The sequence below is a fragment of the Bos indicus genome, chromosome 11 (genome assembly GCF_029378745.1).
Source record: "Bos indicus isolate NIAB-ARS_2022 breed Sahiwal x Tharparkar chromosome 11, NIAB-ARS_B.indTharparkar_mat_pri_1.0, whole genome shotgun sequence".
In the NCBI taxonomy this organism is placed as follows: Eukaryota; Metazoa; Chordata; class Mammalia; order Artiodactyla; family Bovidae; genus Bos; species Bos indicus.
Window position 1 is genome coordinate 103,574,827 of NC_091770.1, and position 27,951 is coordinate 103,602,777.

Genomic DNA, 27,951 nt, shown 5'->3' on the forward strand with positions numbered 1-27,951 from the left:
TCCGATGAAGTGATGGCAAACGCGCCAACGCTGGACTCGTGGGTCCCACTCGAGACACATAAGCCCGCCCTGCCCACAGCTCTCCACAGTCCGCGGTCGCTGTGGCCAGGCCCCGCGGCAGTTGTGGGCAAACCCTAACCCCACAAGCTGCATTATCAGCACAAACCACCTGTTAGAACAAGGCTGACAGTGTGATTCTCAAACATAAAGAGCAGGCTCAACAGGGAAAAAAGGGACACTGCATGTGACTTTTAGAGTTTATTAAATAAGAAAACTGTCAATTTGAACAGGAGGAGAAAAGGACGTTTATTTAAAAAAAATAACACCCACAGGAAAAGAGCGCAAAAGGCATCTAGTGTGTGTTACAGCTCCTCCGATAGGAGGGGCTGGAAGGCACCCTGGGGGCCCTCAAGCTGACCTGGGGAGTCTGCGCACGCTTCCCGTCCCTGAACCCTGCACGTCGCTGCGCAAGCTGCCGCTGGAAACGCCTATCAAGCCCTCCAGCCACAGCGCTCCCAGGCGAAGGCCCGTGAAGAGATGCTCTTAGCCCGCGTCCGGCTGTGGAACGCCTGTGCTGACCTTGGTCCCTGGGGGACAACAGTGGCCGCCGTGCAGGGCGCCTGTGCTCAGACCACCAAGCAAGAGCCCTTCCCCTGCCAGAAGCTGAGGGAGCAGACCGCAAGCCAGGGCACGCTGAGCGAGGGCAGTAAGGCACACGTCCCTGTCCAAGGCGAGGGCGTGCTTTTCGGCTCGCGTAGTGTGTCTCTACTGACAAAAGAAAGACGGCCAACGGAACTCATCTTACAGCTAGAGCGCTGCAGTGACGACGGAAACACTACAGAACCGCTGCTTTCGTTTACTAACTTAAAAAAAAATCACTGGCTTTTATAGAATTGCCTTCAAATAGATGATCAGCGTCTACGAGGCGGTGTGGAGCTCAGCTAGAAAGGCTACGCAGAAGCGCAGGTGCGGCCCCGTGTGTGGCTAATAACACTGCCGCACGTCACGAAGTTAGTGTCTTGGGATAAAGCTTTACTGTGGGTGAAGTCTGCACACTCAGAGACGCCGCGGCAGCTTGGAATCCGTCGGGAAGTGGTTTCAGGATGTAAACAGAGCTGGGAGCTGGAAGCACCTCCGTGGCTCTCACGACTCCTCCCCTTGGTCTTTAATCTCAGAAATTCTGTCTATAGATTTAAGGATTTCAGCAACGAGATTCAACGTTTCAGCTCCAGAAACCAGCTGCCTGAAATGAAAGCCCAGAGGTGACGGATGGCTTCTATTAATACAATCGCTCTGGGGCAGTAACAGAAGCACAGGGACTTCCCTGGTGGCCCAGGGGTTAGGGTTTCACGCTTTCACTGCAGGGAGCACAGGTTTGAGCTCTGGCTGGAGAACTAAGAACCCAAAGCTGCGTGGTGCATCCTGACCCCACCCCCGCCCCACAAAAAATACTCCCCATAAACCCCCAAACAAACACACACAACAAAAACCCCAGAGTGTTAAAGCAAAGAAGGTCTCGAGCAAAAGCCGCAGTTTGTTCAACGTCAGATTTACTCTCCAGACACACTACGTGTTCAGCTTAAAGGTGACGGGCCTCACTGTCTGTGGCTGAGGCTGGACACCGCTGCCCGCTGCGCTCAAGGGAGACGGAGGACGCCGGCCCAGGACGCCTCCCGGGAGCCCTGTTCAAGTTCGTGTGTTTTTATGAGAGAGACAGTACTGTCATCCTGTTTCACCCAAAATCTTGGTAGACGTCTTGCAGGCGATTAAGACCTGCCTGATGCTAACCCTCAAGCCTCCCAGGTGAGAATGGTTATCAGTTATCCCCATGTGGACCGGGAGGGGCTGCTAGCCCAGGCTGCCTCCCATGACCCTGGGGTGAACAGGGTCACGAGCCCGCCCCCCAGCCTGCAGCTTCGACAGCGGCCAGGGCCCCGCACTCACTTGATGGAGGCGTGAGCATTGTTCATGACCACACGGAGGTTCTGCAGGGCCACGTCCGTGTTCTGCTTCACCACCGTCAGGCTGGCGCCCTGGCCTGACCGCAGGGCTTCGTTCTCACGCTTGAAGTCAGAGACCTGGGCCTGTGGGAGAGGAGACGTTACGACTTTCCCGGCTGAGCAGGAAGCGGCCAAGAGGCCGTCCGACCGAAACCAAGCCCCGCGCCCGAGGCAGTGCGACCAGAGGGCACCGTGTGCCCCCACGACAAGGCGCCCTGCCCTGACTGGGGGGCTCCTGAAGGACATGACCTCTTGCTGTGCTGGTACCTCGCCCGCCATCTGGGGTGCTCGGACCCACCCCCAGCCCCGTGTGGGGCTCAACCAGGAGGCCCTGAGAAGGCAGCTCATACGTCCTGATTCGGGTGCTTTGTCTTGTTGGGAGGGAACTGGAGGGGAGGGTGGAGGAGGAAAGGTTCTTTCACTCACACGCGAACTGGTGAGGCCCTCTTGCTAGTTACCTGGAGCAAGCTGACCTCCTGTCTCAGTTTCAGGACGTGATTTTCTGCCTTCACTGCACGTTTCTGATTCCCCAACCAAAAAAAAAAAAGAAGCCATCACTGACACGGCAGCTTGGACACAGCACATCCCCTTGTTCCCGTCCCTCCCCGTCACCTGGCGGGCCCGCCCAACGGCTGGGCAGCCCATAGGAGGGACCCCTGCTCATGGCCCCGGCCTGGGCCCCCCAGGTAGCGGCACCCGATGCTTCACGACGTCTGGCCAGGCAGGCCCGCCCACCTCTCCGCTGCAAACAAGGGCCCTGGCTGCTCACAGTCATGAGCTCCAGATTCTGCTCCACCTGCTGCACCACCGACTCCAGGTCGTGATAGTCACTCTCCTCCTTGATCATTTTCGCTTCTAACTTCCGCTCAAGCGTCCTCACCCTTGTTAAGGAAAAGGCCTGGGTTATCAATAACTCCTGTGACTAATTCTGAGCGTAATAGACTATCAGAAGTTTTAACTGGATTGATCAGATAAAAACCACAGGAGCCCAGGGTTAAAAAACGCAGCTGGAGGAGCACAGCCTTGGAGCTAGACACAGGCCAGCTCACGGTCGGGGTGCCCAGGGCGGTGGGGGAGGCTATCTGACAGCCCCCTGCGCCACCATCAAGAGTGGCTGGTTTTGCTCTGTTTTCAACTAAACTTTAACACAGAACATGAGAAACGTATCTGACACCGAGGATTTAGTGCAATAAAACCCGGGCTCAGTCCAACTCCCATACTTCATTATCGCTTTCACAGTGGTTTCTGAGGGTCGGGACATGGTTGAATTGCGAGCCTATCCAAAAGCTTACATACATTTCTGTTTGAGTTTCAGAGAAGCTCTGAATCTCAGTCAGCTTTCTTCTTAGCTTAGAATTCTCATCTTTCAGCTGCAGAAAAAGAAAATCCTTATTAGAACTCAGTGTCTCACTCAAAAGGAGTCTTCATTTTCACAATTTGGCTCTGGAACTTCTTAATAAACAAAAACATTCCAGAGTATCACTCTATAGTCCACATAGAGAAAGAGAGAACCGAAGTGTCTGCTTTTTAGAACCTGTCACAGACTCCACTTTTACTCAGAATAACTCTAAGCGACTGTAATCTTTTCACCAGGCAAGCTGTCCTCAACCGCTGCCTGGAGTGGACCATTTTCTGAGGGGCAGCGCTCTGAGGGTCTCCCCCTGCCCCCGTTCATGCTGGAGACTGGCCCCCCGGCAGTCCTCTGCCAGTCCTCCTTGGGTCTTTCCGGGCGCCGACACGGTCAGCACGGGGATGCTGCCGCAGCTGCGACACCACAGCCTTTCGTGCTTGGAGCCCAAACCCCAGGCCATGGAGGACGCTGGGGGCTCCGGCATCCTCCAAGAATGCTGCTCAGGCACGAGCAGTGACCAGGGAGGGGGGCCGACACAACCCCCACCTCACTTACTGCTTCGTAACTTATCTGCAGTGTCCGAAGGTGCCTGTCCCCCAGACTCTCTCCGTGGGCTGTGAAGTCAGCGCTGGGGCTCCCCGTCGGGGAGACGCGAGAGTCGGAGTCGCTCAGCGTCCATGGGGGCAGAGACTCGGGCCCCACCAGCTCCGACGGGTTGGAGAAAAAGGAGACGTACGTGCTGCAGGGCGACGTGCTGGCGGCCACCCTGGAGGAGTGCGTCTGCTCCATGGCGGACGGCAGGTAGGCCCCGTTCCACCCGTCCTCCTCATCCTCATCCTCGTCCAGGAGGTCGCCAGCCCCCGTTGGGTCTTCAAAAAATGGCTGCTGATATTCCAGGCCATAGCCCACAGTCTGGGAAGCTGGGGAGGTGCGGTCGAGTCCCAGCGAGTGCCTCGTGGCTTCCTAGAGAAGGCGGGGAAGTGATGCTTAGACTGGGGCCATTGCAGGCCGTCCCTCCCAGACGTCTGCTGCTGGCACAGAGAGAGAGGAGCCTGGTGGGCCTGAACTCCTCACTGCCCCGCTTCGTCCCTTGTCCCGCGCGCCTCAGGAGAGACGTCCGGAGGGCTTCCAGGGTCGCTGCGAACGCGGCCTCAGGCATACCTGTGAGTAAACTCTGCTGTCGGTGTCCTCTTTCGACAGGCTCAGGTTCTTGGTCTTCAAAAACTCTTTAAAGGAGAACGGGTTTGCCGCTTCCAGATCTCCAAGTTTATCATCTGAAAGACACCAAGTGTCACACAGGAGAAAGCCTCTCGAAGGCCCTCAGAGGGAGCTCCTATTCCCTGCCCTCGCCTGAACGCGACCCCACCTACACTGGGAATGCTCATGTCCTTTCCGTCACCGGGAGATGACCAGCTGCCTGACAGGACGGGCGACTGGGGCGTCCGAGAGCCTGGTTCCCGCCCCGCCCCGCGCCCCCTGCGCCTTGTTGCCGTCGGGCTCCATGTGGGGAGCGCGGAGGCGCCTGTGGCCCGCCTCCCAGCCAGAGGCTTCAGGAACAGCCTCTTCCCGCCTCACCTCAGCTTTCCCTTCTCTCTCCACTCCCTGGGGACCCAGGCAGCCACACCGCAGCCCTTTCAGCCCACCGATGACGCCCAGCCCAGTTGCCAGTCCTGTGTGAAGTTGGCTCCTGTGACTTCAGCTCCACCCCCGTCTCTTCAGACCCCTCAGGCGTGACTTCCCTCCTGCCCTGCGCCCTCCTTCCCTCCACCTGACGGTGAAGATCAGATCTGTGGGGCTCTACTCCCACTGGCTCTTCCGGGCTCCAGGTATACTAGTTATACGCTGTGAGATCTACAGCCCCACCCCTGGGCATGTGCCTGGCACGTGGAGACACGGGTGGAGAGAAAAACAAAGGATTACCGAACTACTCTACCTCCAAAGTGTGTGTTCTGAGCTCCCGGTGGACCTTGCTTAGCACACTTCCCCTTTCCATAGCCAAAATCTGCAGAGAGACACCATCACCCCACTGTGACCACACGAGTGCTCTGTGACCCCAGCTTTCTCTGACACGGGGTCTCTAGTGCAGCGGTTTCTCACAGCCTGGAGGACGTTTAAAGCTCACGCCCATGGGCTCCTGCCTCTGGACATGGGCTGCTGCCATGGGCCTTGGCATCTGTGATTCTGAAATACCTCCCAATAGGTTTGACGCCCAGTGGGGCAGATCTTGTGGTACCTCCTGAACGCCCACAAGGGTGGTCAATGGCTCTCAGACCCCGACAGAACCACCTAAACGCCCCCGAATCCCCTGAAGGCCAAGCAGTGTTAGCCGCCTGGGGAGAATTAGGAGGAACTAAAGCTGGCCTCCGCCTAGCTGCAGGGGACCAAGGAATGGGAAGCCTGGTCTGCTGAAGGCTCCCTTATCCTTCCCACCTCGAAGAAAGACAGGGTTTTCTGTGCTCACCCTGGGCCTACCTCTAAGCCAACATTTACTGCGGTCTACCGGAACTGTCTGGCGGGGCGGGGGCGGGGGCGGGGGTTCTCCACTATCAGACTGTGAGCTCCAGGCGGCGGGACTCCCAGTGCCCGGCACACGGTGGGGCTAGTGGTCATCGCGAGGGGTGAGCTGCGCTACCGCGCGGTACCACAAGCAGCGCCGGCCCCGGGGAGGGCGGGGTCCCTGAAGCTCTTCTCTCACCTGTGTCTCCCACGGAAGCTAGCACCGGACTGGGCACATAGCACATAAACGTCGGCCGAATGCCGAAGAAGTGGGACTCCAGGTCCCTGGCTGGGGGGCGCTCACAGTCTAGCTGGGGGAGACAAGACCGGCGCTCATAGAACGCGGGAGCTGTAATAACAACAAGAGCGACTTCACCCGCGCGCCCGCCTCACCTGGACCTCAGCGCGGCCGCCGGGCCGCGGCCGCCCGCCCGTCCCCCGCCCGCTCACCGTCCGGAATGACGAGGCTCCGGGCCCGGGACAGCGGGGTGACGCCCGGGCGGCGCGCGTAGCCCGCCATCGCCGCGGGCTGCGCGGCGACAGCCCTCTTCAGCCCGGCAGCGGCGGCTCCATGGCCCCGGCTCCGTCCCGGCCGCGGCCCGAGTCGCCCGCCTCCGTCGCCCGCCGCTCGGCCGCCGCTCCGAGCCGCTGGCCGCTGCTTGCGCTCTGCGCACCGGAATCGCGAGGCCGAGCGCCGCGAGCGGGCGCCGGGGGGGCGGGGCGCCGGGGGCGGAACCAGAAGTGACGACAGAAGCGGTGGGCGGGGACACAAGATGGCGGCCATGGTGCTGGCGGCGACGCGGCTGCTGCGGGGCTCGGGCTCGTGGGGCCGCTCGCGACCGAGGTGAGCCGAGGGCGGGCCGGGGGTCGGCCGGGGGCCGGGGCAGCCCGAGCCCCGCTGGGTGCCCCGCCTCCGGCTTCCCCATGCCGTGGCGCGGCGGCCGGTGAGCGGGCTGGGGGTGCGGGCCCCCGGCCCCGTCCCCGAGGCGACGGTGGGGCTTCCTCGTCTGGCGCCCCGGGCTCCGGCCCCGAGCTTCATCCGTCTCTCCTCCCCCTCCCGCTTCTCCCGGGCGGTCGGGGGCTTGTCCGAGGTCACGTGTCATCTCCGCCTCGGGCCCCTTCCGGCCGCGTGTCCCCTTGTGAGGCCGAGTCCGCGGGGCCTCGGCTCCTTGGGGCCCGCGGAGCCGGGGTTCCGTGGCGGCCAGAGCCGTCCCCTTGGCCGCGGCGCTGTGCGCCTTCTCCTCTGGACCTCTGGCCTTTTCCCACACTAGCACTTTCGTTCAGGCGACAGGTGGGGTTTTGCCTTCTCGCTGTGTACAGCATTTGCGTGGGAGCCGGGTGCTATGATGACAGAAACCAGGCAGTGGGTTCAGACAATCGCGCACCTAGAGTATCAGCTTTGAAGCCGCAGTTCCGCGGTAGGAAACAGGAGACAACTTCAGGAAGAATGAAGAGCAGCCTCCAAGGAGGTGTTAAGCCAAGAGAGGTGGGAAATGAGAGAAGGGTTAGCCCTGTGAGCAGTGCTCGTGAAGAAGGCAGGGCAGGCCCAGCTGCGGGCGTGATGAGCCAGTGTGTTGAGAGTGTGAACAGCGGGCCAGTGGGCGCACCTGGTGCGGCGGGGCTCGACGGGTTAGGAGATGAGTTTGGAGAGTGAGTGGGGGGTCAGCATACAAAGCCTTTGGGACCTGGTGAAGAGGTGTGGCTTCCATTTAGACTCCAGGGGGGCTTTTGAAGGGCAGAGCTTGGTCAGGTGCTCTGTGAGCAGAAACTGACTTGACCCACACAGCCCCCACCCGTAAAGGGCTGTTCCTACTGTTTCATAGACACAGCACCAGCTTGCCTCAAGGGCCTGGGCTCAGGCAGAATTTGTTCCGTCAGTGATGCCCTTGGTCACGCCTCTGCCCTGTCTCTGGGATGGTGTAGAAATCTCTGCATGAGGAGATGCAGGCTGCACCTTGGTGGCCACCACAGTTTACGCTGTTCTCTCTCTCTCTCTCTCTCTCTGTTTTTTCCGGTCGTTCCAGGTGTCTTGCAGGATGTCAGTTCCCCAACCAGAGATTGAGTCTGGGCCCCGGCTGTGAAAGTGCCGAGTCCTGACCACTGGGCTGCCAGGGAAGGCCGCAGCGTCGCATTTTCCTCATGCCTGCACCGCCTTCTCTGTTGCAGGTTTGGAGACCCCGCATACAGACGGTTCAGCAGTGGTGGGGCCTACCCCAACATCCCCCTCTCTTCCCCCTTGCCGGGAGTACCCAAGCCTGTTTTTGCTACAGTTGACGGACAAGAAAAGTTTGAAACCAAAGTTACCACACTGGACAATGGACTCCGTGTGGCATCCCAGAATAAGTTTGGACAGTTCTGTACAGTCGGGAGTGAGTACTGTTGGTGGTGTTGGGGGTGGTCCTGTTTGTTGCAAAATGCACACACCTCAGTCGACTGTGAGTTGTAATTAGGGCATAGTTAATAAACTGTGTCCTGAGTGACAAAGCACGTTATAGAATCTGAAGGTTTAGCAGCTGCAGAATGAACGGTAGCTGTCTCGGTGGTGGGTTTGTTTTCCCTCTTTCTACCTTTCTGTTACTCTAAAAATTTTCTACGGCGAGCATAAAGTGAAGAATCCTGTAAATACTGACGTGTGTGTACCCGTGAAGTGCTCAGAATTGAGACAGTGGACATGCTCATCACTCTCACGTGTTTAAATTTGGCTGTTTAGTTGTATTCACTCTTTTAAAAGGTTTGTCTTAAGTGTTTTCTGTTGAACATTTGGTTTAATCTGTCAATTTTCTTTTTATTACCAGTTCTTATTAACTCTGGATCAAGATACGAAGCGAAATATCTTAGTGGAATTGCTCACTTTTTGGAAAAATTGGCATTTTCGGTCAGTGTCCAGTTGGTCATTTGGAGTCTATGCTTGGAAAGAACCTATCCAGTTTCCTCTTTTAGAATGGCAATTTCCATACGTGATTAAGTTGCTGAGTTGATGTTAATTAAAGGCATTTGAGTTAAAAAAAAAAGTTGATTTAATGTGTTTTTAAAGCAAAAGTAAAATATTTTCTTAAAGATTGTATTTTGGAGGTTGTTTTGGACTGCTTATTTAGATTCTCTTATTTTTCGTAGTCTACTGAGAGATTTGACAGCAAAGATGAAATTCTGCTTACCTTGGAGAAGCACGGGGGTATCTGTGATTGCCAGACCTCGAGGTATGCCGGCTTCACACACAGATCCCTCTTGCATCACGTGGAGCTGCTGCTCTCATCCTTGCTCACAGTCCCCTGAACCCCCCCCTCGAAGAGGCTGTGGGGCTGAGTGGTGAGAAGCGAGCCCTGGTCCAGGCAGAGAGCTGGTGGTGAATTGGAAGAGTGGGCAGACTTGCAGGGCCACGGGGCCTCCAGAAGGCCGTTTCCCTGGTCATTGGAGATAGGCCGCCGGCTGGGCACAGGGGGTCTCTACGGTGCTCACAGATCAGGCAGAGGGTGGCCCCACAGGTGATGGGCGTAAGAGCCAGGGACCCAAGGTGTGCTGGGAGTGTGGAGGATGGGCCTCTAACTCGTTCTGGAGTCAGGAAAGTGACTTGACGTTGGCCTGGTTCTTGAGGGAGTTTGCCAGGTGGAACGATGGGAGACAGAGGCTCAGACCTGGAGAGTAGCAGTTGCAGAGGCTCAGCCTGAAGAGGCAGGGGTCTGTTTGGGAGGGGGGTTCACAGACAGCCAGGGGTGTGGTGGACAAAGACAGGTAGTGTTTATCAAGGGTAGGGCGTGTTCAGGAAGCTTTGTTCAGGGCAATATGAGATGAGCAAAGATCACACTTTGGGTGTGGGGTGCGTCATGTGTCGTGTGGAATCTTATTATTAGTTCCCTGACCAGGGATCGAACTTGTGCCCCCTGCAGTGGAGGTGCAGGATCCTAACGCAGGAGCTGCCAGGGAAGTCCCGGGTCCTACTTGATTAAGTGGTTGGTTACTGCCATCTGAATGCTACATAGTGAAATGACAAGGATTAGAGTTAGCATGGTCTCTGTGTTCATGGGTTCAAAAAGAAGTCTGTTGAGAAGCTGGTGGTTCCCAGCTGCCTCTGAGTGAAGTCAGAGTCTCTGCCTTCGATGTCGTTTAGAGCCTCTTCCTCCGTGTCCCCAGGTCCCTTTCTGGTCAGGCGGGCCTGAGTCCTGCTCCTACGCAGCCCACCCACTCTCAGCTCCCCATCTGGTTCTCTCTCCCTGCCCTGCTCAAGATGGCCCCTTCTCTGCAGAGGCCCTGGGGGCCGTCTCTGCTCCAGGGCTCGCGCCTCTCCTGTGGCTGCTGTGCTCTCTGGCCTCCTGCCAGATCGCCCTTCCGCCCGCACTCGTGGCTCTAGTTTTCAGAGCCACGAGGCTTTGCAAGGGGACGCCTGTGCTTCCCCTTCCGAGGTGACTTGGTGCACCCGTCCCGTCGCACTGCTGCTGTCTGAGGCCAGGTGTGCACCCCCGGACCGGCCACGCACCAGACACACAGCACGGGGGCAGGGACAGCTGTGGAGGGGCCTGTGCTGGCGAGGACCGCTCAGAGCCCCGCGCGTTTGCTGGACAGTGTCTTCCACTCCGGCGCTTAGCCTGTGCGGGTGTGGATCCTGCCTGCCGAGGGTTCATACTGTGCGACAGGAAAGGGGAGCAGCACCAGGTTTGGGTTGAGCCTGGATGCAGAGTGGCGTTACCCCCCACCCCACCCGCGTATGCCTGTCGTGCCCTCAGTGCCCCCAGGATTGGTTTTGTTGGTTTTTTCAGAGACACCACCATGTATGCTGTGTCTGCTGATTCTAAGGGCCTGGACACAGTGGTAGGCTTGCTGGCAGACGTGGTCCTGCACCCCAGGCTGACAGGTGTGCGCTCCGGCTGCTTGAGGGGTCCCTGGGGGTGGGGTGCCTGGAGCTGTGTCGGCGTCCTGCCCTGGGGAGGGGCATGGTGTCCTTGGAGCCTTGGGCTGCCCGGCCAGGGACGGCTAGTACAGGGACACTGGAAAGCACACTCACAGGAAATGTGCTTGGTGCTGGGTGTGTGACACGCCTCGCTCTGCTCTGCGGCATCTGCAGTGGAAAGGTCCTTTCATTTCAGAAAGGCCTCTCGGGTGGTGTTTATATACTGACGGGTGTGCTACCAGGAGTCTCCATGTCCCTGTCTCCCCCCGCCTTCCCCAGCCTTACAAACGGCAGGATTTGCATTCCCCGCCAGGAGCAGTGCCAGACTGGGCTGGCTGCGGTGTTTCCCAGCAGCCTGGCCTTGGGGCGGTGGGGGAGCGGGGTCCCAGGCTACAGGACCACGTTCATGGTTCTCTGGCGCTTGTCCCGGTGACCTGAGGAAACGCCCCCGATGTTGGTTTGTGCGTGTGTCTGGGTGGACGGCTGGGGACCGGCGTGCCTCTTGCAGGAGGCTGCGCCTCAGAGCAGGTCCGTGTGGCTGCCTCGTGCCGGAGCCGGAACATGCCCAGTCCTCCAGTCTGCCTGCAGGGTGTGCCCCGTCCCCCCGACTCGCACGTACGTCCCCCAGGACTGTCCCGGGGAAGGCAGAGGAGACTGCCAGCGCCCACGGGTCAGCGACATGGCCTGTTCAGGGACCTGGGCTCCAGGTGGCTCCTCCTGAGCCTCGGTTTGGTTCTTTGCAGACGAGGAAATTGAGATGGCGCGCATGGCTGTGCAGTTTGAGCTGGAGGACCTCAACATGCGGCCCGACCCGGAGCCGCTCCTCACCGAGATGGTTCACGAGGTGAGGCGGGCGCGGCGCCCCGGGGCCACCTCTGGAGACGCCTGGGATTTCTCAGGTGTCAGCAGTGCCCGCTGTAAACTCACCAGCCCTCAGAGCAGTGAGAGCTCTGGGACGTGCCCTTTATGTTTCGTACGAGCTCTCATTCCGGAGCGGCGGGCTTTACTATTTTTGTAAACGCACAAAGCTGCTCCGCCAAGCAGTAGCTGAACCAAGCCGCTGGCGGCTTCCCGTCTGCTGGGGGTCGTCGCGGGCCAGCTCTCGGGGGGCTGAACCAAGCCGCTGGCGGCTTCCCGTCTGCTGGGGGTCGTCGCGGGCCAGCTCTCGGGGGGCTGAACCGAGCCCCTGGCGGCTTCCTGTCTGCTGGGGGTCGTCGCGGGCCAGCTCTCGGGGGGCTGAACCAAGCCGCTGGCGGCTTCCCGTCTGCTGGGGGTCGTCGCGGGCCAGCTCTCGGGGGGCTGAACCGAGCCCCTGGCGGCTTCCCGTCTGCTGGGGGTCGTCGCGGGCCAGCTCTCGGCGGCCTGGCCGCCTTCTCTGTGTCACGTGTGTTCCCCTCACTTGCGTGCCCAGGCGGCGTACAGGGAAAACACGGTGGGGCTCCACCGTTTCTGCCCCGCGGAGAACGTCGGAAAGATGGACCGGGACGTGCTGCACGCTTACCTGAGGAACTACTACACCCCTGACCGCATGGTGCTGGCCGGGGTAGGGGTGGAGCACGCACAGCTGGTCGAGTGTGCCCAGAAGTACCTCCTGGGGACCTGTCCCGCCTGGGGCACGGGGGCGGCCGTGCACGTGGACAGATCGGTGGCTCAGTACACTGGGGGCATCGTCAAGGTAACACCGTGACCTCAGGCTGCGCGTGCTTTCTTGGACTTCTTTTTAGGTGGTACCTTACGTTTATCCTGTGGGTGTTTGAGTTGATGATGTTGTTGCAGCTTCACCTTAACCCAAATCCTCCTTAGAGCTGAGTTGGGCCAGAGCCAGAGGCTTGAGTGGCTCTCGCCTCTCCAGGGCCTCCTGATGTTACTGCACGACTTCTGTAGGCCTGGTCACAGACCCCTTGGCCTGAGGAGCGCCGAGGCCCAGTGGCCCGTATCTGAGCACGCACGCCCGTTCTGCTTGGTTGCAGCTGGAGAGAGACATGTCCAACGTCAGCCTGGGCCCCACCCCGTTCCCTGAGCTCACACACATCATGATCGGCCTGGAGAGCTGCTCCTTCCTGGTGCGTCCCACTGCCCTGCTGAGTGCTGCCCCAGCCTCCCACCGGAGGGGGATGTCACCCCCCCCACCATGAGCCCCACCCGCCTTGTCCCCGCAGGAGGGGGACTTCATTCCTCCCACCCGCCGTGTCCTCACAGGAGGGGCCTTCACCTCTCCCCACTGACTCCCCCCGCCCCTCCCTCCACCCCGGTGTCCCCACAGGAGGGGGACTTCATCCCTTTTGCAGTGCTGAACATGATGATGGGCGGGGGCGGCTCCTTCTCGGCCGGTGGGCCCGGCAAGGGCATGTTCACCAGGCTCTACCTCAACGTGCTCAACAGGTGGGTCGGGCGTGCCGTGTCCAGGTGTGTTGGGGCCCTGGCCCAGCTGAGCCCGCTTTGGGCTGTGACACCTTTCCTGTGCCCTCGCAGGCACCACTGGATGTACAATGCGACCTCCTACCACCACAGCTACGAGGACACGGGCCTGCTGTGCATTCACGCCAGCGCCGACCCCAGACAGGTGAGGCTGGGCTGCTTTCCCCCGGGGCCGGGGGCCACGGGGCTCAGCTGGCACACTCGTGCTTCCCGCTCTCTTGCAGGTGCGAGAAATGGTGGAAATCGTCACGAGGGAGTTTGTTTTAATGGCTGGGACTGTGGACGTGGTGAGTACATCTGTGGCGCTGGCTGGTGGAGACTGCGGCATGGGGCGGCCAGCAGCGGCCTGTGTTCCGTGCCCACCCCAGCAGCGTCTCAGCCGGGGCAGCACAGCCCGCAGGCGGGGGCCCGTCCTTGCTGATGTCCCTGCTGAGGAGCCCCCAGCCCAGCCTCCTGGGCCCGCCCCACGGCACCTCAGCCGCCTGCGGAGGAACTGGAGAAGCACCCCACAGAATGAGCTGGCCACCCGGGGCGTTTGTCTCACCTTTTCTGGCTCTTGTTTGTTTTTAAGTCCTGTTTCCTTGTTTGTTTTTTATGCCATACACGTTTAGAAGTCTTGTTTTTTCCTGGAGCAGAGCTGGCACAAACGAGCAGGTTCTGTGTACACGGTCCATGTGGACTGTGCTCATACACTTCCACAGGCACCCAGCAGCAGAGAGCCCGGCGCATGAGCCGTCTCCTCTGGGTTAGAGCTGCTTTCTGCGTGTCTTGTCTGCAGGATATGCAGTTACCACATATTTCTTTCCTGATAAGAAGCATGGTATTAAGAATAAAAACACGTGTGGAAGTTTGCACTTGACATCGTTAGCATCCTACCAGAAAAACAGTGCAGTGTTTTTCTCTCAGGCAACGCCAATTTGAGACAAAAAGTATTTGCCTGAAGTTGCAAAAGTGAATGAGGCCTGTGTTAGGTCAGGACTTAGCGTACTTCAGTGGTGCGGAGTCAGTGCTGATGCTTCTCCAGGCCTGCGCGCCCCTAGCAGGCGGCCTGTGCCTCTCCTCAGCCCCGCCTCTCCCCTCGAGCTCCGGGTTGGGCCTCAGGGACATGGCCACTGGGCTCTCAGTCTAAGCTTCCGGCTTGGTCGCAGGGGCCCCAGGTGCAGAGCTGGTGGGGTGAGCACCGCTGCCCGGGCCTTGCTCCTGGGCTGGGGGTTGGCCCTGGAGCTGACAGAGCCGGCAGCCAATTTGTTTTCCTGTGATTGCCGTGTGCGGTCCCCTTTGGGGTCCTGCAGTTCAGGGGTTTGTGGTTTTTCCTGCTTGTGTCACACAGCAGACTGTTTATACACAAGCGCTCCAGGGAGGCAGGACTTAGGCCTGTTTGGGATGTGGCCAAGGCCCTGTTAGTGCATTCCCCCCAACCCAGAAAGCCCGAGGATAAAGCATGGCGGGACTTGGCTGGTGACTTCGGCGAAAGCCTGGGCCCGGGGGGCTTCCTCCCTTATTCAGCCCAGGGTAAGCGAAGACCCTTTCTCAGGACATGTCTTTCAGCCTCTGCCGCCTGGGCCACGTGCCAGTGGCCGGGTGCTGGGGCGTGAGGACTGAGCCACATGCCCCTGCAGGTGGAGCTGGAGCGGGCCAAGACGCAGCTCACGTCCATGCTCATGATGAACCTGGAGGCCCGGCCTGTCATCTTTGAGGACGTGGGGAGGCAGGTGCTGGCCACACGTTCCAGAAAGCTGCCCCACGAGCTGTGTGCACTCATCCGTGAGTAGGGTTCCTGGGTGGAGGCCCTGCGGGCTCGGGCCCTGCCTTGCCCTTCGCCCGGCGTGCTTCCCAGCCCTGCAGTGCCAGCTCAGCGCCTTACTCGTACCGCCCCAGCTTTTTGCCCCCTCACACACGGGCCTCACAGCCCCTCCAGGTTTAACACAGATTCAGCGGGGACCTGGGTGGAGTGCGTGGCCAGAGCCCACTGCACGTGGAGGGGCACCAGCCCCCACAGTGGCTCTGTGCCAGGCGTTGGTGGTCTCCCTGCTTGAACGTCCAGGCGTGCCCTAAGCTTCATCTGCCTGTGGCTCTCGGCCTCTGTAGATTGCTCGGGTCTGCAACCCCAGAAGGGTTCGCCTGCCGCTTTGTGGAGGCACCTCGCTAGGTGAAGTGTCTCCTGGGTGTGGAGGCCCGCTGGGAACTGCGCTCACCCCACCCGTGTGTGAACTCTTGTCTTCCCTCGGAGAAGCTGCTTGGTGCTTGAGAACCACAGTTCCGACCTCCCCAAGGCCTCATCTTCTGTAGGAAATTAGTTCCTGGGGTGTCAGTCCCTCCTCTGACGCTGGGCTGCGTGTACGGCCCCTCAGCCCCCTGGTTCCAACCCCATCCACTGTCCATGCAGCCCTGAGGAGGTAGTTTTTACTCTCCTGTGGAGTTCTATAGGTGAATCAAACGAGGCCTGTTTTTTCCCTTGGTTATTACTAACTTTCTGGGAATGAGCACATCCTTGTGTGTCTGAAACTGACCCTTGCCCGCCCACTAAGACCTCACCCTGACCCACTGCGGCCCACTCTTGGCTGCACTCGGACGCTCTGCAGTCCCTAGCACCGCTCCCGGCAGGTGGGGGGCGCTGGCGGGGGGACCCACCAGTCTGTTCAGGGCTACTGCCACAGTGTGGGGAGGGCTGGGCTGCGGCAGTGTGCGGGGTGGCCCTGACACCTCTGCTCCTGTGCCAGGCGACGTGAAGCCGGAGGACATCAAGAGGGTCGCCTCCAAGATGCTCCGTGGGAAGCCCGCTGTGGCTGCGCTGGGAGACCTGAGTGAGCTGCCTGCGTACGAGCATGTGCAGGCAGCGCTGGCCAGCAGGGACGGGCGCCTGCCCCGGGTGTACCGGCTCTTCCGGTAGAGGCGCCACAGCGGCGCGCCCCCCGTGCGTCTCGGGGGTGACGGCAGGGCAGACGTTCATGGCCTGGGACTTCCCTGAACATGAGTGGACAGCTCAGCAGAGCACGCTTCCTTCAGAAGACAGGCAACCAGCAGAATAAAGGTTGCTCTCCAGCCCTGTGGCCGGAAACCAGGGACTCGCAGGGAGGGGGAGCCACCAGTGCGGGTCAGGCCAGGCTCACCTTCCTGCTCGCCCAGGAATCTGGGCAAGTGGGGTCACCACAGGGTCCCTGAAACGAGTGGTGTTGGAGTGGGTGAGGCCTGACCTCTCCTTGGAGGCCAGCAGGCCCCTCCAGCCTGCCCACTTCTGGAGGCTGTGGCCATCCACACCAGCATCTGGGGTCCCAGAGTGACCCTTCATCCCGCTTGACTGATGGGGGGAAGCTTCTCCCTCTCCTGATCTCCGAGGTGTGCAGGCGGGGCGGCTGGGCCTTCTGAGACTTGACTGGGGGACGTGCTGGGCGGCAGGAGGACTGAGGCTGTGTGGAGCCCTGCGGGACCTGGGCACTGCACTGGCTGCCTCGCCCTCCGGACGCTGCTGTGGTTTAGAGGGGGGCTTCCTTCCTGGCCGTCAGCGGGGTGCACAGCTTTGTAGCAAAGAGTCGACTCCAGGCCATTTGTTTTGAAAGCCCAGAGGCAGCCCTGCTGGGTGCAGGAGTGATTTCAGGCCGTCAAATAAATGTTTCAGCTTCGGCGTCATCCGTCACGTCCACTCGCCTTGCCACAGCCTGTCGCCACATCTCTGTCCCTCTGCTGCCGCACAAGAGCCCTGGCCTGGGTGGGAGGTGCCAGTCCCTGCCCCCACTCGCCCCTCTGCTGCTATCCGCTGAGTGGGGGCCCAGTGGTTGGGACCTTCTGTGGTCATTGCAATGGGACAGAGGGAGGCGTGCTGGGAGCTGGTACCAGCCGGGCCGTGTCTGCTGGGAGGCTGAGCTCCAAGGGTTTCATTTCCTGGACGCTTGCCCCCAACTTCACGGCCCCCTCCACTGCACTCAGCCTCACGCGGCCCCCCACCCCCGACGCTGTCCACTCTGCTTCCAGAGCCCTGCGTGCCCCTTTGTCATCCTCTTGGTTGGCACCCCTGCAAGGCTGATCCTCAGGGACTGCCTGGCTGGCAGTTTATGCTCACGCCCTGGCGGCAGCCTGGTGCCAGCCTATGGCAGGACTCAGCACGTTTGAGACAGCAAGAGCCAGGTTTTAAAAACCACCCTCACACGTGGTTATATTTCAGTTCTTTATGAAGCTTATTTTGTAGACCCTGGTCAATTTCATTTTCATTAATTTGAATTTCAACCTAACTTGCCAAGTAAAATCCCATTCACATAAGTCTAATTGGTTACATAAAATACACCGCTTCACTGTGGACCCGTGAGATGTGTGCAGTGACCCGCCCCCCTCCCAGCTCAGGACATGAAGCTCAGTCTCAAGCAAAACTAATTCATATCAACGTCACTAACTTTTCCATGATTTCTCAGAGAAAATGCTGAGAAAGAATCCATAAAACCCTACTCATTGTGACCCCCGTTATCACAAAGATCTATAACAAGAGACTTCCTGTTAATTGGTTGAAAGCTCAATGGTACATTCATCAAATTTCATACATCCAGTCTTAAGAGTTTCCAGAAATCAGATGGGATAGGCTATGCATTCTCAATCATGGAATTTTCTGAATTGGTATCAAAATACTGGGTGTGTATCACTTTGACATGGAGACACATTTTGGAAGCTGAGGCTAATGAAAGTTGGATACAATATTGGTTGGAAGTGACTTAATATCGCTCAACAGGATCTGTCGAGAACACTTACCTGGGGCCGTGCGTGGGTGCAAATGCAGGACGGGGCCAGGTGAGGCCGAGCTCCCCCCTCAGTGACAGCCTGTGCTTGCAAGAGCCTTGCAAGCACAGGTGTGCAAGACTGGTCTTTCTGGGACCCGATCTTTGGCCAAAAAGAGCTTAAGATTCAATATATGCATTTATTTAAAAATATAAATATGGAAAAATAAATAATTTAAAAGACTAGATTGAATGCCCCTAGATTTTCCCACATTCAAAGCCTATGCTTTTTTTTTTTTTTTTAAAGGGGGTAAGCCACAAGGCGGCAACAGGCTCTAAACCCTTTAAGAAAAGATATCGGTGGGGTGGCCTCGGCCCGCAAAGCGGCGACACCCCACACGTCCAGCGGCTGCTCCAGACCGGAAGTGCGTCCCTCACGCTGCTGTTGCTCCGGGCCAACATGACCTCAGCAGGCGGACCCAACTGCTGGGGGAGGACAGCAAGGCAGTCTGTGGGCCGAGCGGCGGCTGGCCCTCCTGGTTCCCAGCAGCACCCCCTGCCCGCCACTGGGTGCCAGAAGGGCCGCTCTTGGTCTGGGTTGGGGCGGGTGGTGGGGGGGGTGCTGCTGCTAACGGTGAACCTGGATGTGCACACGTCATCACCTAACACGGGAGGTTAGGGCGCCTGCCCGCAGGGCCTGTGACCTGCGCTCGGCCAGCCTGACACGGTCCTTCTGCCGCTGACGGCCGCACGGTGCAGGGAGGTCAGCCTGAGCGGGGGCTCTGCGGGGACACGCTGGTTCTGTTCTGGAATGGCCCGTCCCTGGGGCCTCCTCAGGAGGCCTCAGGAGACGGTGCAGATGGCGCTGGCGTGCTGGCTCTTGAGTGCCTGCTGCCTCTGGATCTCTCTGGAGATGCGTCTCTTGATTCCCAGCAGGTACAGGTCCCGGTCAAACTTGCCAGCGGCAAGTGGGATGCTGGGGAGGAAGGGCCGTCAGGAGGGCACTGTGCTCCTGGCCCCCGCACCTGAGTGTCGGCCACGGGTAGGCGGCATGTGGAAGAGCTGGGCACAGCTGAGGCCTGGGTCCCCGGGGCTGCGCCCGGGCCCACCATCCGCGCGCCCACCTGCAGCTGTGTGCCGACAGCCAGCGGACGCTGCCTCCCGCCTGTGCCAGGCTGACCCCTTGGTAGGTGGCCCCTGCCACCCACTGGCTGTTTTAGGGGGCATGTGCCTGGGAGGCCTGGCTGGCTCGGGGTGCGGGCAAGGCCCGCACCCTCTGGTGCGTCGCTCGCCTGACACTGGCTTCTGACCCACGGCACAGCCACCTTCCCTCGGGGCACCCAGAACCCCGCTCCCCTCGGGGCACCGGGACACGCAGAGAACAGGCTGTGCTCTCAGGCCGCCCCCGCCCGGGACCCAGGAGCGAGAGCATCCAAGGGTACTGACTTGTCTCTCCCTGGCCTCACTTTGACCCGGAACAGGCCGTACACGGGGCGGTGGTCGGACGTCCTGACGCCGGGGCAGGAGGAGTACTTGACGGGGCAGATGTCACCCTGGTGGCGGCTCCTGTATAGGATGCGGTCCTGCGGGCAGTCCCGGGGCCGGTTGGTGGCGGGCTGGGCTGGCCTGCTCTGCCCTCCAGCCGAGTCCCCGCACACGGAAGCCCCCAGGAGGCCTGACCCCGCTCCCCAGCCCCGGGCGGTCACCGTGTAGGATGGGGTCCTCTGCTTGGAGGTGGTGTCATACGAGTCCTTCCCGACGTCGAACTTGTATGACGGCAGGAAGTGGATGTCCGGCTCCTGGAAGCCCTTGAAGATGGACCCTGGGAAGGGGCACGGCCCCGACTCGGTGGCGGCTCAGGGCCAGCGCCACCCCGCCCCTTGGGCCCGCCCGGCCACAGCGGCGCCCTGCCTGCTCACCTCTCTGCATCTCGCGGGTGAGCTGGTCGTGCTGCAGCAGGGCCTGCACGCTGGAGCTGAGGTCCTGCTTCAGGATGGCCTCCACGGCCGCCCGCCCCCCGCTCAGGCGGAAGTTGAAGTCCCCGAACCAGAAGACCTCGTCGAAGCGGGTGGTGACATCCGCTGGGGCATGAGCGGCAGGGAAGTGTGTGAGACCCCCCCCCACCACTGTGTGTCTACACCCCGACTCCGGGTCAGGACACTTCCCTGCACCCCCGAAAGAGGGGGGCAGCCCAGGACACCCTTGGGGCTCAGGGCGAGGGAGACGCAAGGGTGGGGGGGTGTCCACAGCTTTCTGGGTTCACAGGGTCACAACTCAGGGAGCCTGGCACCAGACCTCGCTTCAGGTTGGTGAGCGATTGCAGACTTTTCTGGCCTTGGTTCTCAAGGCTCCAAACATTCCTCTCCATTAAACCACCCAGAGAATGAGAGAAGTTGCCGTGTCTGGGGGGAGGGTAAAGCGACTCACCAGCGTCGGAGCGGTAGGGGCTCGTGTCCGGCACGTTCTTGGGCAGGGCCAGGCCCTGCACAGTCTTGCAGTAGTCCACCAGCCGCTCGCCCACCTTCCCGTCTCCGGCTGCAAGGACAGCAGGGTGGGGCCTCTCCACAGGCAGGTTTCTGAGCCCAAGGTTGGTGCCTGGGGGTCGGTCCGAGACAGACCCCCTACCCAGCAAGGTCTGATCACCCAGCATCTGCACCGTGACCCTCCCCTCGAGGGGTCTGGGGCTCACAGGTGAAGGGGGGCCTACAGGCGAATGGGGGGGCCTACGGCAAAGGACTTACAGGTGAAGTGGGACGTGATGAAGAGCAGGGAGGTGCCGAAGAAGGTGAAGCTGACGCCCAGGGCCCCCTTGGTCTTGATCTGGGACACGATGCGGGTGGTCACCGTGGAGCTCTCCACCTCTGCGGGAGGAGCAGGGCTGACTGGGCCATCCCCGTGGGCCGGCCAGGCTGCCCACCCCCAGCCTGCACGCCCAGCCTGGGGCACCCACCTGAGCAGAACCAGATGAGGTCCCTGCGGATGAGCACAGCCATGTAGAGCGCGCCGTGGGCTGCCGAGTACAGCATGACGTAATGCGGGCCCAGCGTCTCCTGTAGCCGCGCCTCCCACTCCCGCCTGCGGGGCGGGGGGTGGTCAGAGCTGCAAGCTCGAGGGCGAGCCTGGACCGCCCCCTGCGTCTCCACCATGGCCACGGGTCCTCCGCTGCCTCCCAGAGGCCAAGAGCAGGAGCCCAGGGAGGCAGGAGGGGGCCACCTTCCCTGGAGCCCAGACCCTGCCCCCCAGTGTCCGGAGCAGACCGGGCACCTCCACTCCGGCCAGGCCTGTGCCGCGACCCTGCCCCAGTCACCAGCTGAACTGCCCACACGGCCGGGACAGGTAAGCAGTGACATTCAGGGGCTGAGCTGGGGGCCGTGCTGTGCTGGGTCCCTCACTTTCTCCTGGAGCAGCTATCTATTTACAAGAACCTCAATCGCATTTCTTTTCAACTCTGAGTCCCCACTTGAGAAGAAAGCGATCCCGATTGAGCCCAGGCTTAGACCACAGCTCATGTCTCCCCTCACAGGGGGGTCTCGGGCAAAGAACCGAGACTGGTTCACAGGACTACGCTGGAGCGGCGGGTCGGGGACGTGGAGCATGTGGGACAGCGGCAGGGGGAAGGCCCTGGCCCTACCTGTCGGAGCAGCCCTCCTGGACGCCCACAACATACAGGTCCTGGGCCAGGTCAGCCTCGGCCGGCAGCAGGAGCTCGTCCAGGTTCGGGGGCAGCTCCTGCGGAAGGGCAGCTTCTGGCAGGGGCTGCAGGGGCCCCATGGCGGGAGCTCTGCTGTCTGGACACCCTTGACCACACACGGGGAGCCGCTGGCCCGGGCAGGCTGCCCACCCCTCCCTCGGCCTGTCCTCGCAGGGCCTGTGCCCCACCCCTTGCCAGGGCCCACGTACAGCAACTGTGCTGCTTCCGGCCCCCGGGCGTGGCTGCCTACAAGGGGAACCCCCCAACCTCTGCCCTCACAGCAGCCCCGGGGAGGAAAGTGGGCACCTCGCCGGCGGTCTCCACTTCCCCACCAGCTGCGGCCCGGGCGCTCTGGGCCCCAGGTGCAGGCTAGGCCGCGGACAGCCCGGGGCTCCCGGTGACAGTGGAGCCAGCAGCCGGCACTTCCGTTCAGGTGGTGGTTTTGTGGGGAGGGGCCTGTCCTGAAGCAGCCCCGCCCATCACCCTGAAGGATGGGAGCCCGGGATGCGGCCACTTCTGTTCTTTGGACGGGATGCGCTTCGGCGCACACTGGTGACAGAAGGCACTCCAGACAGGGCTGGAAACCCTGCTGGGCGTTAGGTCGCCCACCGTCCGGAGGAAGCCCGTGGGTGGCCCCAGAATCGGAGCCTCCCGCACGCAGGGGTGGAGACCCCTAGCTGTGGGAAGGGATCCCCCAGGAGACACGGGGTGGCTGGAGAGAAAGCCCCTACTGGGCTCCCACAGAAATCAGTGGGTGAACCCTGCGCCCCCTGGCTGCGGTCGTCCCGGGGCCCCGGCTCACAGGCGGGATGGACATGAGCCCCGACCACGGGGATACACGGCGGGAGACAGACCCGGACCACAGCGTGGACGCCCACCCGCGGTGTGCATCGGGGCACCCGTGTCCCCACACGCTTGTGGGGATCTGGGAGGCACTCGCACAAGTGGCGCAGGGCGAGTAGAACAGCGGGGCCGCCTGACGGGTGAAGGGGGCAGCCACTTGGAGGCCAGGTGAGGGGTGGGCTCTCGGCAAATCTCTGCTCCTTCCTCCCAAACCTGCTGTCAACCTAGAATTGTTCTGACACGTACAGCGTCTCTGAAAACCTAAGCATCTGTGCCGTGTAAGAGAGGGGGGCGAGGGCCGCTGTGACGGCCAGGAGGCTCCTCTGCGTGCCCCGGGGAAGAATCCAGAAGGAACCCCGTCCCGTCCCGCGTGGGGCCGGTGCCCGCTCACCTTCTGGCCCTGCATGTTCCACGTGGCCACGAACAGGGCCACGCTCCGGTCCGGGAAGTAACGGGCCAGCTCATCTGCCCCCATCAGGGCCCCAGTTGCCAGCAGGCTCCCCTCCAGGTAGCTCCTGCGGAGACGGGCCAGACTGAGCCGGGGGTTGCAGCAGATGGACCCAGGGAGGGGCTGGGAGCAGAACACACCTCTGGGGCCGGGAGCCCCCTCCCAGAGCTGGAGTGGCCTCAGGACCCTGGGGGGGGGATGGGGGGAGCACAGTGCGGAGAGCCCCTGGAGCCCAGGGAAACCTGCCATGTCCAGGGCTCTACAGACACCCTCAGGCTCCTGGCCTCCGGAGAGGAAGGGACAGGCAGGTGATGTTTGGGGCTTTTGGGGGGACCCTCTAAGCGCAAGGCCCTGGGAGGGCTGCAGAGGTCGAGGTGGGCTTCTGGACTGTAAGCAGACTTGGGGGGGACACGCCCTTCTCCAGGGCTCCGGCCTCCGCCTTGCCAGCCAGCACTGGGAGCTTGTAAAGGCTTCCTGGGATGCCTTGGTCTTTGCAGGTTCAATCCACTGTAGGCTCTCACAGAAGAACTCATGCAAACGGTGCAGAGTCAAACACCGCCACAGAGGCCCTGTGAGGACTCTGCCTGTGGGGCTGTTCGCCTGTCTCCACTTAACCCGAGAGCAGCCTCGTGTGTGCCCAAGCACCAGGGAGACTTCATTTAGGGACAAACCTGAGATTCGTGTAATTTTCACACGTCCACGAAGGACTATTAGTACTGCCTCGGTGTTTTTTTTTTTTTTTTTTTCCCCTTCTCAACTGTGTGAAAACTGTTTCCCTTGGACCCATGACAAGGACTGTGCCTGACTGATCAGGTTCCCAAAGACGGAGGGGAACGCACAGGCTCAAACGTCCAGGCTCAACCAGTCCATCCTAAAGGAAATCAGTCCTGAATATTCATTGGAAGGACTGATGCTGAAGGGGAAACTCCAATACTTTGGCCACCTGATGTGAAGAGCTGACAAGTTCAAAGGTCTCACTTGCTGTTTTCATTCCAACTTGCTTAGAAGACCGTAGACCCTGGCTTGCAGAGATGGGCACCAATCCCTTGCAAGGAGGTGAAGTTAGAGTCCAGTCCTTACAAGCTCACCTGAGAGGCTCTTAAACTCTGACCAAGCTCTGCAGGACAAGAGCTCGCGATGTCAGGAGGCAGGCGCCTCCCTGAGGCCGCCCTGTGTTAAGGATCCCATCGGGCTGCCTGAAGGGCTGCCTTCTCCAAACCAGCCCCGTCTGCAGTGTGTGCAGAAGGCAGCCCCTCAAGGGCACAATCCACTCCCCTTTCCTCCGTCCTTGGCCTTGACTCCGGCCAGGTCCGGGCTGTGTGCAGCCCACAAGCTGAGACTCGCTCCTACACTTTCAGTGTTCCTATTACTCCTTTTTAATCAATGACGTTGTGTATTTATTTGGCTGTCATGGGTCAGTGAAGCAAGGAGGTCCAACCAGTCCATCCTAAAGGAAATCAGTCCTGAATATTCATTGGAAGGACTGATGCTGAAGCTGAAACTCCAATCCTTTGGCCGCCTGATGCGAAGAACTGACTCATTGGAAAAGACCCTGATGCTGGGAAAGATTGAGAGCAGGAGGAGAAGGGGACAACAGAGGATGAGATGGTTGGATGGCATCACTGACTCGATGGACTGAGTTTGAGTAACCTCCGGGAGTTGGTGATGCACAGGGAGGCCTGGCGTGCTGCAGTCCATGGGGTCACAAAGAGTCGGACACGACTGAGCGACTGAACTGAACTGGGTCTTCGTCATGGCACGTGGGAGCGTCCATCTCCGCTGTGGTATGCGGGATCTTTAGTTGCGGCACGCCAATTCTTCATTGTGGCACGTGGGATTTAGTTCTCTGACCGGGGCTTGAACCTGGTCCCCCGGCATTGGGAGTAGTCTTAGCCACTTGACCACCAGGGAAATCCCCTACACTTCTCAGTGGTTGGGGAAAAGAAGTATTTTTGTGCCAAAGGAAAATGACCTGAAAGTCACACTTCGGCCTCCTTGAACAAAGTATTCCTTTGTCCACAACACTATGCTGTTGATGTGTGTGGCCTGGGGCTGCTTTTTCATCCCCACGGCAGAGGTCAACACTTGCCAGAAACTGCGTGGCTCACAGACTCGAAACAGTCAGTGGTCTGGGTTGGAGGGGCGCGCTGGGGGCAGTGGGGGCAGGCAGGGAGGGCACAGGACGGCTTCTGAGCCGCAGCGTGGCCCCGAGCCCAAGCTCCGGAAACAGCAGGCCAGCACACAGCCAGTGGGTGTGGACGGGTCAGGCTAGGAGCCCCTGGGGTGTGGTGTGCCCTGAGGCTCCGGCTCAGGGCAGGGGGTTCAGAGCTGGAGATGGGGGCAGCACCCTCCTCCCCTTCAAGATATAAATTAGGCGATAATTAGGACTAACCACTCAAGCCCTGTGACGCTGGACACCCAGCATCTTCCTTGCCCACGGGGTTGGGGGCCGAGCCCTGCCTGTTATGAGACTCTGGGGCGCTCCTGAGTGTCAAGGACAGGGGTCGGGCTTCTGCCTGCGCCCCTCCCTGCTGGAGATTGGCCATGGGGCCCCTCCCCTGGGGGCAGCCTGGCCACGCCCCTGGGGGCCCCACCCTCATCCAGCTCTCCATCCTGGAAAAGTGCCAGCATTTACATGGGGCATGGCCGCCTAACACTGGTCCTCAGCAAAGGGACCGTGTGGACACGGGTCCGGGACACACCTCAGAGTCCTGGGCCCACCTGCACATGCACACGGAGGGCGGCTCCCGACACGGCCTGCCCGTGTGCAGAGGGGTCTGTGCATCTGACCGGCTGTGTTTCACCGGGGCCTGTGGGGCTGAGACGCAGAAGGAAAAGCTGGGGGTGCAGCTGGGAGAGGCGGGTGGGAGGAGACGGCCCACACACACTCTCAGGAGAACCTGCCTGCGGCTCTCATGGGGCTTCTGAGGGTTTCCCGAGACCCGAGGCCGCCTCCCCCAGGGCCCTACCTGCTCCGGACGTCCTTGGCACGGATGGGCGCCAGGAGGCTGAAGGTGGACCTGGACGAGTGAAGGGAGCAGTCATCGTAGGCCAGGGGGCTTGGGGGCCGGCCGGGACCCAGGCTGCTGTGCGCCCGGAACAGCCTGGCCTGCAGCCGGAGCTTGTAGTCGGCGTGATCTGGGTCCACCTTGTTCGCCGTCCGCAGGCCTTCGGAGGCCATGTTGCGGGCCATGGCGGGCAGCGGGCGCGGGGAAAGCAGGCTGGCCAGCCGAGGGGTGCTCCCGGCCGAGGCCCCTTCCCGGTGCAGCAAGTCCAGGGACGTGCTGATCATCCCAGAAAGACAGTTTCCCCATGAGGAGGGCCCCCCGCTGCCCGGGGCCCTGCGAGCTGTGGGGATCTCCTGCAGGGAGGCGCTCAGGCAGGGCGGGGAGCCACTGCGGGCGGGGGTCCCGGGGACCTCGTCCTGCAGGGAGCCCCCCGAGGGGCTGGCCCCATTCCGCACAGTCAGGTCCTCGCGGCTGGTTCGAAAACGCCTCTTTCTCCAGCCCTTCTCATCCAGGGACAGCGCCCGCTCCAGCCTGGGCCTCGGGGGCGGCGGCTTTGGGGTGAAGGGTCTCGCTTGGGCCCGTGGGTCCTCGTTGCTGACTTGCTCTGGGGTATCCAGGGGGAGCTCTGGGCTCCTCTCGGGTCCCTGACGGCCGCCAGCAGCCGGGGACCCCAGGCAGGGGACAGGCTCTTCATCACTGTTCGGAAGCAGTCCCTTGAGCATGCTGCCTTCAGGACACAGACACCCCTGGGCAGTGGGCTGCTGGGAGGCGGTCTCTGAATGCCCCAAGCTCACCAACTTGGATGGCATAGTCCGGGGGGCCAGCTCTCAGGGCCGGGGGCAGCCTGGCTGACCCGGGAAACGGCTCCTCTGGGGGCTGCTGCCGACGCCCGGGGTCAGGGCCGTGTGCTTGGCCGTGGCTGGGGGGGCACGGAGCGGAGGCATGGCAGCAGCTCCCCCTCGGGCCTGGGGTGGTCCGGCTCGGACAGGATCAGCTGCTGCATGGCTGGGAGCCCCGAAGGTCTGGAGTCTCCAGAAAGTACCTAAGGGAACACCCTGCGGTTAGCCTTCATCACCGGGGCAGTGATGCCACTTAATGGTCCTGAAGGACAGCATGGGGCAGGGTGACGGAGCGGACAGGTCATTAGCGGCCCAGCAAGAACAAGCATTTATGCGTCCTGGCCCGCTGGCTCCTCCCAGGAGATGGGTGAAAAGTCCAGCATCTTAGGATGGAGGAAAGTCTCCTTCTTGCAAGGGGTAGGGGGTGGGCGGGGGCGCTGCTTCTCACTTGGGGAGCCAGGGACCCAACTAGCGAGAATTTCCACCCCAAAGGCGTAGGTGCAGCCTCGGATGGGGGATCTGGCCGGAGCCCATTCCTTCCTCCCCCGCCCCGCCCCCGGCCCCCTCCCCGGGGTCAGACGGCCCTACCTCGCTCACCTGCGCGCCCACCACCATCGCTTGGCCCACAGATCCCGCCCCAAGAGCAGGCGACCCTGAGCAGGTCTGCGCCCCGGCCGCGAAGGCCCCTGACTCAGGACTAGCGAGTCTGGCCCGGCCGGTTGCCCGCTCCCCAGGGTAACAACCGCCCGGAGCCGCGGGGCTGGGGACGAAGTAGGGGGCACGAGACGCGCGCCCGGGGATCCTGGCGCGCCACGGACACCCGCGCCCCGCTCCGCGCCGGGGAATCCCATAACCCGATCCCGCGCCAGGGACCCGTGCGCCCGGACTCCAACCCCGGGGTCACCCCGCCCGGTCCTCGAGCCCAGCTCAGGGGTCGTTCCGCTCAAGGCTTCCGGGCTCCCGCCCAGGGGTCACTCGGAGCTTAGGTCGTGCTGGCCCCGTGTCCCCGCCCCGGACTTTCTCCAGGACTGCCGCCCCCGACCAGGGTCATCGCGCCCCGCGCCCCCACCTCTCGACGTCGCCAGCTCCCCAGCTCCGCGGGCTTCAGCGGCCGCTCCCCGGCAACCGGCGGGCAGGGTGGCCTGGATCCCGGCGCCCGCAGCGGCCACTGGCGGCCGGAGGACCCAGGCGCGTGGAGCCAGGGCCGAGGGCGCCCTCGGGTGGGTGCCGGGAGTGCCGGCGGCTTCCTTCGGCTTCCTTCCCCCGAGCGCAGCT

The 27,951-nt window shown here is 61.3% G+C and overlaps 3 protein-coding genes across 13 annotated transcripts; 1 reads left to right on the top strand and 2 right to left on the bottom strand.

Annotated features, from left to right (window-relative positions):
- Nucleotides 1-245: 245 nt before the first annotated feature.
- On the bottom strand, nucleotides 246-6,548 carry ENTR1 (endosome associated trafficking regulator 1). 9 transcript variants are annotated; one of them, XM_070799592.1, is made up of 10 exons: nucleotides 6,298-6,544; nucleotides 6,047-6,196; nucleotides 5,285-5,353; nucleotides 4,513-4,625; nucleotides 3,907-4,314; nucleotides 3,297-3,370; nucleotides 2,770-2,881; nucleotides 2,459-2,521; nucleotides 1,945-2,084; nucleotides 246-1,243 (listed from the first exon to the last, which is right to left on the bottom strand). In XM_070799592.1, exons 1-10 carry the CDS (start codon nucleotides 6,365-6,367, stop codon nucleotides 1,144-1,146), a joined length of 1,299 nt encoding a protein of 432 aa, XP_070655693.1. In that variant the 5' UTR covers nucleotides 6,368-6,544; the 3' UTR covers nucleotides 246-1,143. The 9 variants fall into 9 exon arrangements, with proteins under 9 accessions (XP_070655693.1, XP_070655695.1, XP_070655698.1 ...); XM_070799591.1 differs by lacking the exon at nucleotides 246-1,243 and adding an exon at nucleotides 1,534-1,682 and having other exon boundaries at nucleotides 6,298-6,548; XM_070799598.1 differs by lacking the exon at nucleotides 246-1,243 and adding an exon at nucleotides 1,534-1,682 and having other exon boundaries at nucleotides 6,047-6,158; nucleotides 6,298-6,425.
- A 34-nt stretch (nucleotides 6,549-6,582) lies between these two features.
- PMPCA (peptidase, mitochondrial processing subunit alpha) lies at nucleotides 6,583-16,774 on the top strand. Of its 2 annotated transcripts, XM_019971115.2 has the most exons (13): nucleotides 6,583-6,691; nucleotides 8,014-8,216; nucleotides 8,643-8,722; nucleotides 8,962-9,044; nucleotides 10,599-10,693; nucleotides 11,473-11,573; nucleotides 12,141-12,404; nucleotides 12,700-12,792; nucleotides 12,993-13,111; nucleotides 13,202-13,292; nucleotides 13,372-13,434; nucleotides 14,767-14,911; nucleotides 15,868-16,774. In XM_019971115.2, exons 1-13 carry the CDS (start codon nucleotides 6,621-6,623, stop codon nucleotides 16,035-16,037), a joined length of 1,578 nt encoding a protein of 525 aa, XP_019826674.2. In that variant the 5' UTR covers nucleotides 6,583-6,620; the 3' UTR covers nucleotides 16,038-16,774. The 2 variants fall into 2 exon arrangements, with proteins under 2 accessions (XP_019826674.2, XP_070655691.1); XM_070799590.1 differs by lacking the exon at nucleotides 10,599-10,693 and having other exon boundaries at nucleotides 6,599-6,691.
- A 521-nt stretch (nucleotides 16,775-17,295) lies between these two features.
- On the bottom strand, nucleotides 17,296-27,895 carry INPP5E (inositol polyphosphate-5-phosphatase E). Of its 2 annotated transcripts, none has more exons than XM_019971114.2 (11): nucleotides 27,746-27,895; nucleotides 25,799-26,879; nucleotides 22,773-22,896; nucleotides 21,479-21,576; nucleotides 20,798-20,922; nucleotides 20,589-20,708; nucleotides 20,275-20,382; nucleotides 19,767-19,928; nucleotides 19,554-19,669; nucleotides 19,294-19,430; nucleotides 17,296-18,823 (listed from the first exon to the last, which is right to left on the bottom strand). In XM_019971114.2, the coding sequence occupies exons 2-11, from the start codon at nucleotides 26,644-26,646 to the stop codon at nucleotides 18,691-18,693; spliced, it is 1,971 nt and encodes a 656-aa protein (XP_019826673.2). In that variant the 5' UTR covers nucleotides 26,647-26,879; nucleotides 27,746-27,895; the 3' UTR covers nucleotides 17,296-18,690. The 2 variants fall into 2 exon arrangements, with proteins under 2 accessions (XP_019826673.2, XP_070655689.1); XM_070799588.1 differs by lacking the exon at nucleotides 27,746-27,895 and adding an exon at nucleotides 27,274-27,629.
- Between the last annotated feature and the right edge of the window lie 56 nt (nucleotides 27,896-27,951).

Excerpts from the sequence above, each read along its gene's own strand:
- ENTR1 (XM_070799591.1), bottom strand. The coding sequence starts at position 6,367 with ATGGCGGGCTACGCGCGCCGCCCGGGCGTCACCCCGCTGTCCCGGGCC. Across the intron at positions 5,354-6,046 it reads AGCTTCCGTGGGAGACACAG|ATTTTGGCTATGGAAAGGGG; the intron begins GTGAGAGAAGAG and ends GTCTCTCTGCAG. Across the intron at positions 2,522-2,769 it reads AGAATCTGGAGCTCATGACT|AAACGTGCAGTGAAGGCAGA; the intron begins GTGAGCAGCCAG and ends TTGGGGAATCAG.
- PMPCA (XM_019971115.2), top strand. The coding sequence starts at position 6,621 with ATGGCGGCCATGGTGCTGGCGGCGACGCGGCTGCTGCGGGGCTCGGGC. Across the intron at positions 8,723-8,961 it reads TGGAAAAATTGGCATTTTCG|TCTACTGAGAGATTTGACAG; the intron begins GTCAGTGTCCAG and ends TATTTTTCGTAG. Across the intron at positions 12,405-12,699 it reads ACACTGGGGGCATCGTCAAG|CTGGAGAGAGACATGTCCAA; the intron begins GTAACACCGTGA and ends GCTTGGTTGCAG.
- INPP5E (XM_019971114.2), bottom strand. The coding sequence starts at position 26,646 with ATGCCATCCAAGTTGGTGAGCTTGGGGCATTCAGAGACCGCCTCCCAG. Across the intron at positions 20,923-21,478 it reads CAGGAGGGCTGCTCCGACAG|GCGGGAGTGGGAGGCGCGGC; the intron begins GTAGGGCCAGGG and ends CCCGCCCCGCAG. Across the intron at positions 20,709-20,797 it reads CCTCATCTGGTTCTGCTCAG|AGGTGGAGAGCTCCACGGTG; the intron begins GTGGGTGCCCCA and ends CTCCTCCCGCAG.